The sequence below is a fragment of the Larimichthys crocea genome, chromosome I, assembly GCF_000972845.2.
Source record: "Larimichthys crocea isolate SSNF chromosome I, L_crocea_2.0, whole genome shotgun sequence".
NCBI classification, from domain to species: Eukaryota; Metazoa; Chordata; class Actinopteri; family Sciaenidae; genus Larimichthys; species Larimichthys crocea.
Window position 1 is genome coordinate 39,701,163 of NC_040011.1, and position 9,832 is coordinate 39,710,994.

The window sequence follows — 9,832 nt, forward strand, 5'->3', positions numbered from 1 at the left end:
GCTGCAGAGTCGTGAAAATGAGATTCAACATTATTAATGGCAGCTGAGTATAAAAGTGTTCACGCACGTGATTTGCTCGTTTAAAGTAAATGAGTGTAAAATTGATTTGGAAGGTTTTGTAATTATAAAGAAGAGCTAAAATAATCCGGAGTGTGGAAGTCTTTCAGGAAACCACATCTAAAAATCACATGAGGGAAGCCTTCAGGACTCATGATCCCTGCTGTGTGCGTCTGGCCACTTTGTTAACACACGTCTGGTAATTTATCACTTTGACTTAACGGGCCAGCGTACCGTGTCAGCCATCAGTCTGCTAAAATGTCTGCATTGAGAGCTTATTTTGAAAGGTTTTTATTAAGAATTAACACATAGGGGAAATATGGTTTTATTGAATTTTATGTTGACATGCAAACTCACCTTTTCCTTCTCTACAAAGTCAACGAAGGTGGTTCTCTCTATTTCCACCGGCTGACCCTGTCTGTCGTACAAAGCCAGCACGAAGTGGAAGAAGTTGGACTTGCGAAGGTTGGAGGGCGGCTGTTTCTCGAAGTGTGCCCGAGCAAGACCCACTCCGCTGCGGACACAAGCACAAACCAGCACCACCACCACAACGAAGGCAATTAAAAATAAATTCATTCAATAATAATAATAATAATAATAATAAAAGATGTAACACAATAGTAAAGATCTGCTTTTAAACTCTGTTTCAGTCACTGTCTATTCTAAAATTTGCACCTCCATATAATTGAATTAAATCTTTCTAATGCGCACACACGCCCTTCACAATTTAATGACACAAATAAGTTAAAATATTGAGTTTAACGCCTGAAAATATACAAATTTATATTACAGTGGACAGCTCATTTGTTTTCATGGTGGTGGGGCTGCTGTCAATATTCTTATTTTAAGCTTCACCAACTTGATTCACGGTAAATGTCTTTTATTATTTCTTTAAATAAATACTACCAGATCAAGCTGGGAGAAAATATTTACGCATGTAGTCTATGAAAAGTAATCTACTCTGTTTTTATCACAACCAAGAAGAGGAACAGCCACTGAAGTGAGCAGAACATCTTCAACACAAACTCACAAAAAACACTTCCCACGCACCAAAGTTAATCTGAGCCTACAAGTAAACCCCGAGAGCCTAAAAACTGAGCACTTTGAGCCACATACAGTATTTAATCAGGTTGGACTTAGAGCTAAAAACTTATAAAGCCAGCAGGAACACAATGGTTATCCAACAACTACGTCCTCTGGGAACGCGTGCTGCCCCAAGTGATACAGCCGCTCCGTCTTTTAACACCGCAGATCTTAACGCGCTCTCCCCCCGGTCTCTCTCCACGCCCCGGTGTCAGCGCAGCGCCAAGGCCGCCTCGGGCTCACCTCTGGGCGGCTGTGTTGGCGTCCAGCACTCCGGCGCCCTGCATCCATGTCCGAACCGCGTTCATCCCGGCCACCATGGGCTCTTCTTTCATACTACTCCCACTCCTCTGGATGCTCTCGTGGATGCCAAACATCAAAACGCACCTTCACACTGTCGCTATCTCTCTCTCACTCTCTCTCCTCTCTCTCTCTATCCTCCTCTCCTCTCCTTTGGCTCCCTCCTTTTTTCTTTTTTTTTCTCCCCTGCCTTCCCCTCCTCTTGCGTCTGTTTGATCGCGCTGTCAGAGGAGCAAAGTGGCGTGGTCTATCTCACTTGGCTTTTAGTTGCGCCTGTGTTTCTCAAAGTAAACAAAAGATGCGACATGTGGAAGGAAAAGGGGAGCTGTCAGCATCCAGGGTTAGCTGCACCTCATGTCAGCGACTCCAGAAGAAAAAAAAAAAAGAAGAAGAAGAGGGGGAAGCTGCAGCTATGAAGATGAACAACGTGAGAGCGATGAAAGGGGAAGCGCAGGATGAGAGACTGCACTGAGTTGGCGACAGTCCCCCGGATCAAGGTGCAGCTGACAAAAACATGAGCAAAATGTCAGTTTGTGCAACAAACAGTCCACAGCGAGAAAGAAAAAAACCAAGGAGATGAAACACGTTTCAGCCTCCTTCGCTCCGTTGCTTTATTTACAAAGTCTCCTTCTGCTCAGATGAATGAAACGGAAGATTACGCGCAATTAAGAGGCAGTCCTGGGCAACGGCGGCTCCGCTCCTCGTCAGCTCCTGTGCTCGGGTGATTTGCGCTCTATTCTTCCCTGAGGAATCACTTTGGACCATCTCTGGGATGCCAAACAGGAGAGAACTAGTAGGTGAGGGAGGCGTGGTCTACAAGGAGAACAGGAACGCCCCCAAACACAGTTAATAACACGGACAATCAGCTGTCCACCAACCCGACCAGCACGCAGCCCGCCCGCTTGCCTGCTGTCCCCGCCTCGTCCCACGCAGTGTCCCGCCCCAGCCACTTAGCCAGAAGCTGTGCACGGTGTGTGTGTGTGTGTGTGTGTGTGTGTGTGTGTGTGTGTGTGTGTTCTCTGTCTTTAGAGTTGACAATTAATGCATTCACAACAATCAAACATAAACTCAGGGGAGAACATTAGTTTAATCCATGCAGTTTGCCCACTGAGGCTAAAGGGGCAGGGTGAGGTTGTTGTAACATCTATCGTCTGTTTGCTGCGTTGTCACTTGAGCTGCAGCTATGAAAATGTTCCCGCGTCTGTCTACAAAACAAGACGAAACAGAATCCGATCACATTTTCTACACGAGCTTCAGACCAAACAGATTTTCTGTCTCACTATTATATGACACACACACACACACACAGAAAAAAAGCACAATGACAGGAAACAATCTGAGGAATAGTTGCAGCACTTTTGCGCACATTTAATTGCACATATGTGCTGTAAGTGTTGAATAACAACCCCTTATTTTAATTTCCCACAGTGCGCGTCTAAACGAGCCACGCTTTTGAGACGCACAAACATTTGCACATTTTAAAAGTGCAATGTAAATGTTTTCTCAGAAGAACTGAACCGACTGTGTTGAGCAGTGTAAGTGCTCATTCAGAGTATCAACTCTGGCAGATTATGAGCTTAAGAAAGTTTCAGCTCACCAAAAAGCCTGGCAGCCACTGCGAGCGTTTTTCTGTTACAGCCCGATGGTTTGAAATTAGCTTTGATTAGATGCATTACATAAATCTTGCGGGACTAAGTGCTGAATCCAACATAAATATGAGGATTACAGCTAAACCGTGCTGTGTCCCGCTGTCCAAAAAAAAAAAGAAATTGCAAACGGTTTAAAATAATTACAAAAACAATATATATATTTTAAAATATATATATATAAAAATGTGTGAAGTTTAAAAAATTTGCATTCTTGCTCACAGAACCGTGCAACATGCACGGTGGGCTCACATGCATGACAACTGCACAGCCAAGACCAGCTTGCAGAAAGTGGAGGATGTTACAGCTCTCCTCATGTTCCCCATCAGTTCCCCCCCTCTCACCATCATTACAGAGTCCTCTCTAAATTGTCAAATTGAATTGTCTGGGGGCCATCTGTTCAATAAGCACTGTTTGGTTTATTCTAATGAAATGGAAAGAATGAGAGTGTCGTTTAAAAATATATATTTTTATCAGGTGGGGGCATCTTTGGAAATTAAGATTTTTATCAAGAATTGTTGAAATGAATCGATTAGACACGTTGGTGTTGTTGACAGTCAAAATTGCACACTTCTAATAAAATATATCATTCAGTCATAACAAAATTAACACTAGTTTGCAAATTTTAATTTTATTTTTCTAATTCTAACTATCCAAGACGACTTTTACTTTCATTCCAGCAATGATGAGACTTTTTTCTTGAGTTGCAAATATTCCCTTATCTACTGTGCAGCCTGCGGACTGACACACACACACACACACACACACACACACAGAGTGTGAGCCGGTTGCAGAGTCTAATAAATGCCATAAACGGTCAAGGTTTGACACCACACCCCCGCAATCATCTCATCATTGTCTAAAGCTGTTTATTTATGTCTCCTGCTGTGGGAGGAGAAATGTGAGCACCAACCACGTGAGTACAAGATACAATAAATAGTGATAAATAAAAGCAATGTGAGATAAAATATCTCACACAATATATCACTCATACACACACCCAGCCTCTCACACACGCGTACGCGCACACACACACACGTTCAGAGCTATCCTTCAGCACATTTGTTTGATTGTAGCCGGCTCTCTCGCCACGATCTGTCTGCCTTGGTCGGCATGTGGGCCAGCGCGAACACTCCAGCCCCCTGAGGTGGCATATATTTATATCCCCGGGCACCAACACACACACACATACACACTCACACACACTGTTAGCCCAAATATCACTGTCTCAGTATCCAAAAACAGAGATGTCAGTTGGGGCCTGATGATCCAGCCACGTTAATACTGTGATTTACAAACTCCATGGCACCCAAACATCAAGGTTTGCAAAGTATCCATGCCCATTACGCACAGGCAGGAATGCGCATGACATGCAAACGATGTCAAGGTGTGTGTGTGTGCGTGTGTGTGCGTATACGACTTCTATTCAAGTGTCCACATATGGGAAGTCTATTAAAAATCCACTGCGTTATAACTCTATTAGACATTTTGAAGTAACTGATCAGAAAAGGAGTTGTAGGCGCTGCCGCCCGGTCTCCTGTACAACCACCAGATGTTCTCGTAAATCAAAAGGTTGGGCTGATGATAATAATGGCCTGATTGAATTGAAGACTCATAAAAATGACTAGTTGTAAAAAAGCAGGCATATGCTTATGAGAATGGGCCTTATGTCTAACAATATGCTCTCTAGTCGACATAAAAGAAGACAACTATAGATGTTAACCATTTAAGTGTGTAGACGAGATACCAGTAGGATGTGGTGTCCTTGATACCTACATAAAAAAAACAATGTTATTAAGAGTGCAGCCTTCAAACGTGCAAGGAAATATTCCGCCACTACTGAAATGATATATTAAAAAAATCAGTTTTAAATCTGAAATCCGTTTCAAACATTGATAAATCGTTAACACTGCCTGTTACAAATAACAAACTGCAATAAATAGTTTAGAATTTTTCACTTTCTGTGCAACACATCTGTGTCACTTCCTCCTGATAACCTCTCACACTTGACTTCAGGTGACTCGAAGACCCGTAAAGCACAAACGCATAGTCACTGTATCTGGTGCAATGTTGCCATCTAGTGGCTTTAAAAGGGCATTGCACAGTAGTTAAATGTAGCACTTGCATAGTAAGTCGAATCCAGATAAATACCATCTGCCCAAATCGCTTGTTTCTGCGTGCGCATTAATTACCAGGGTCAACAAATGTGGATGGCAAGGTCAATGAGACTGTGGATTCATGGGAACAAGTTATGAAGTGACTGATCTTCACGCAACATCCGAAGATAAACTGTTGGAATAAATGGCGTGGATTCAGTTTAAATCTGTTATTGTCTTAATGTGGGATTTAGCAGATCCTTTCAAATGTTCTTGATCTGCTTTTTCTCGTTCTGGATGAATATGTGTCCTTGTTTTGAGTTTTAGTTAAACGAAGGGTTTAGATTTTTAGTATTTCTGGGGAAAGGCTGTCATGTGACACTGAAGAGGGCACAGAGCTACTTGATTTCAGAATAAAAAGATAGTTCAGCTTTAACTTCAAAATGGGATTTTTTTTGTTCATCCTAAATCTGCTTTAATTATAACAGATTTTATTATCTTTGGTGAAAATGCACACAAAGTCACACACTGACCGGGCCTTCTTTTGGACTAGTTTTACTACTCATCCGATTTGGCTTGAAGTGGTGCCTAACTGCATCTCCTCCTCACCGGCTGCATATGTCTGTGAGTTGTGACTGATTCAGCCAAAGACAGTTTTTTTGTTGTTGTATTACATCATTTTTAGACTCCAGAGAGAATTTTTCCAGACATCAACTTAATAATAAAACCCTGACCGTGGGTCACACACACAGCTGAGTACCAAGAAGCCTATGACCTAACTTTGACTAATGTGTGAGTTGCTGAAAAAACTTAATTGCTTTGGTGAATTAGATTAAACAGTTTCTAAAAATTCAAAGTGGACCGGATGATTTATATATTACTCACTATTTTTACTTTGATTTAATCTGTACCCTTTGATTAATCACAGACATACTTGTTCCTGTGAATTTGTCTAACTCGTGATACATTCACATTATTACAGCGAAACTAGTGAAACAGTCACGGCTGACTCACCATTACTCAAACAATTTTTAATGTTTTCAGCACTGTCTCTTCCATCTCAATTTTCCCTGTTTATCTACAGGAGAATTTCCCTTTTCATACATGATGAACTTTGTCCTGATACATGATGGCCTCCTGTCAATGCTGTGAAATTAAGGGCAGTGCTGGTAAAAGTTTGTATTAGTTTTTTTGTTTTTAGTTTCCATGTGTTTGCTGATTTCAGTTCAGTTTTTGATTCTTTAAAAACAATTTTTTTTTATTACTTTCAGTTTCTTTTATTATTTGAGGGGTATTTGTCGGGGGAAAGATTGTAAAAGTTTAGAACAAGTACTACAATAAAAACACTTAGCGAAAGCAGCTAACTCAGTAATGTAGACCTTGTGCTATACTAGAGTTGAAACGATAACTCGATTAATTAATTGCACTCAGCACTTATAAATGTAAGGGTTTGATGTTTTGTTCAAATCATACAGCATATATATGGATATATATGGATTTTTTTTTACTATTTTCTGCCAGTTTATAGACAAAATGATGTATTGATTGAGAAAACACACTCTTAATCTATCAATATACATTTTAACTATTTAATATCAGTACTCACCATACACACTGTAAGACTGGATGAGTTGAATTAACTTAAGAAATCGAGGAAATCGGTTGCCTTAAAACAACCAAGCAATGAAAACTTGAGCAAACTTTACTTGAATGCTTGGAGTTGTTATTTGAAGCTAAAGTCAAATTATTTGTGCGTAAAGTCTGCAGTAATATCAGCTATTACATTTTTTATTTAAAATGACATAAGAGCAATACAACACTTTGTGCTGTTGGTCATACATACAAAACATTTGATGGATCATTTTCATCCATAAAAACTGTTTGTCTGTATATTTGTCTGGGCAGACATACACTTGGCAGCCTGGATGGCAGCTCACCTCTATAGTTCAGCATCAACTGTTGATTCAGTTTTAATAAATTGGGCCAGACTAGAGGGACTTTACTTGAGATGGATTCTTTATTTTGTCTGGGTAAGGACAGCCTTCCAGTCTCGTCTTCCTAAAGGCAGAGGACTCTAACAGAAACATCTTTGAAGGCTATGAGAGTGTGAAACGTGAATGAGAAAGACTGTAATATTGCCAGTTAATATTAATCTAATTTGACGGCGCGATCTGAGTGGAATTAAACAGCATTAATGGCTGGAAAAATAGAATAAAGCTACTCACAGCGCTACTCTGAAAGAAGGACCTTCTCCAAACTGTCATGTACTGTAATGGTCACAAGTGCCGGAATAAAATGTCAGCATGCTATAGCTGAACTGTGGTTAAATTGTTATCACTTTTATTCTCATGAGGATGAGTAACACGTAACAAGTTTGACCCTTCCTCTGTTGTCAAAGGAAAAAGTTACTGGCACTAAAGATACCAGCGGCACTAACTGGCAGGAAGGACCTTCTCCAGACTGACTGGAAACCCTGTGAGACTGGGCAGCTGATGTTCGGTTACTCTAAAAGAGGAGTTCAGCATGTATTTAGCAAAAAAGTCTGTTCAACTCTCATAATAGTACAATATACTAAGATTGATTAAGTAATGCAATCAAACTTAAACCTATTACTTAAATCGGTGAATCAAAAACATCTTTCAAGTTAACAGCGCAGCTGAAAGGAGTATTTGTAATGTAATTTGAACAAGAAGATTTATGGACACACTGATATTGATGTATTGATGATATGATGTTAATTACAGTAGGTCACATTGTTCTTCCCACTGACTTTCAATACAGGGGGAAATGGAAGTAGACCAAAGTAGAAACATTTCTCAAAAATGTGTCAAGTACCTTCAACATAAAGCAAACCAGTAAAAAAAAAAAAATCAAAGGTCAAGGGTGTTCGGTTTAATATATGCGGTATGTTCGCCTCTGAAAGCTTGGATCACTTCTTCTTTTTAGGACAGGGAAGTAAAGAATTGGTTTGCTACAAACTCCTGACCAGCAAAGACCAATAGTGGAAACGCTGGCTTACTATTCTGTAATTGTGGTATTGTTTGTTTGGGTTTTTCTTGCACATGATGTGGAATTTCACTAGTGTATAAATCTGTATCCACTTTTCCATTAACTGTACTGGTTATTTGGATCTGCTTTTTATCCCTGAAGCTCTATTGGTTAACACAAATAATACTATATTGTATTCAAATAAAAGTTTTTTCCCACATCACTTTTTAACATTTCCATGGTGTACATGGGAATTGTAATCGTGTTCTATAAAAGACCATAAAGCAGTCCAGTAGATAAATCATAATCAAGTGTGCTTATCAGACTAGTACTGAGGTAGTTAACTTAAGTAAAGGTAGTACAAATTGAAAAAAATACAAGGCCTGCACAAAACTTCTACTAAAGTAAAAAGTATAAGTAAAATGTGCTGTAATCAAAAATAAAAGCACTGCACTCATTATGCAAAATAGCCCCAATAATACAGCAGTGGAAGAAGTTTTATAAACTGATGATATGTTTCACTTATCAAGTATTCATCTAGAAGCGTAACACATAGAGGAGAAGTAGCAATAAGTCGGATAAAATAGAAATACACAGGAAAAGTACCGCAAATTAATTTTACATTCCCCGCTGCCAATTTCTAAGAATCCAAAAAAAACATTAGCTCATTCTAAGAGGTCACAAGCCAAAAGGGTAGTGAACCGCTGCGCTAGAGGAACAGAATACTCCGCGCTGTGATGCATTGGTCACAAGTGCTGGAGATAAAATGTCAGAGAAGGCTGAGTGTTTGTGTGTTGACCTCTCTTCACCAAAGGTCATTTCGGTCAGTGGAGAGAAAGTTGCAGGAGTCCAAGATGTGTTATGCTAAAAGGTTTATTGGAGAATGGAGGATTTTAGCAAGACACCTGTCATGACATGATGCTGCCTCTGTTCTCCGTTCCTTGCTCGTCTATTGTCAAAGTGCCACTAGTGACAATGTGATCTGACTCTGTAGAGGTGTCGATGTTACGTATCTGTTGTGTCTATTGAGTGCCCTTTCCTCTGGGATTATATACACCTACTTTCCTAAACACAAACATACAGCTGCTCTGTATCTCAAGAAGAAATCAGTGTAACAATCTAAGATATAACACTACACTGTGGCCTTAACACATACAGTATGCCTGACCCTGTGCATTGTCAGCTAACTGCAAACATAAAACACAAGTCATAGAGGAACTCTGCCTCAGAGCTCAGTTTTCATATTACTTTCAATATTACATGACCTCGTCTACAAAAGTTCACATGCTGTAATTTGACAGAAAACTTGATTGTCAGCTGATCCGATGTAAAATTTGTGGTTGTTTCCCACTCTGATGTATTATATAATGTCATGCAAATGGAGGCTGATATCCCTGCACTTTGATACGGTGGATTAATCCATGGCTGCACCACAGGCAGTGCAAGAGAGGAGATAGGAGGAGAACACAACATAAAAAAGACATGTGTTTCTTGGCATGTGACAGAGGAAATACCACGCGTGCCAGATCTGCTTTTCAGAGAGCAGGCAACAGTTCAAAGGTAAATGACAGTCCTGTGATTTGTTGCAGTGTGGGGATGAGAGTTTCCACCAAAAAGCCACACTCTCACCTAACTGGTAAGGGAAAAGCCAAAAAAAGCACC

At 40.1% G+C, this 9,832-nt stretch overlaps 1 protein-coding gene across 5 annotated transcripts in view; it reads right to left on the reverse strand.

Annotated features, from left to right (window-relative positions):
- The window catches only part of ebf1a (EBF transcription factor 1a), a 58,288-nt gene extending 51,481 nt beyond the window's left edge, over positions 1-6,807 (reverse strand). Inside the window, exons 1-2 of one of the 5 annotated variants that reach the window (XM_027281878.1) lie at positions 6,789-6,807; positions 415-571 (exon numbers count right to left, since the gene is read on the reverse strand). Coding sequence is in view for 4 of the 5 variants with exons in the window: in XM_027281867.1 (XP_027137668.1) it covers positions 415-571; positions 1,384-1,517 (291 nt within the window). In the remaining variant the exon portion in view is untranslated. Of the gene's footprint in view, positions 1-414; positions 572-1,383; positions 2,250-6,788 lie in introns of those variants that run through there. The other 4 variants (XM_027281867.1, XM_027281865.1, XM_027281862.1 and 1 more) reach the window with 4 other exon arrangements.
- Positions 6,808-9,832: the final 3,025 nt, after the last annotated feature.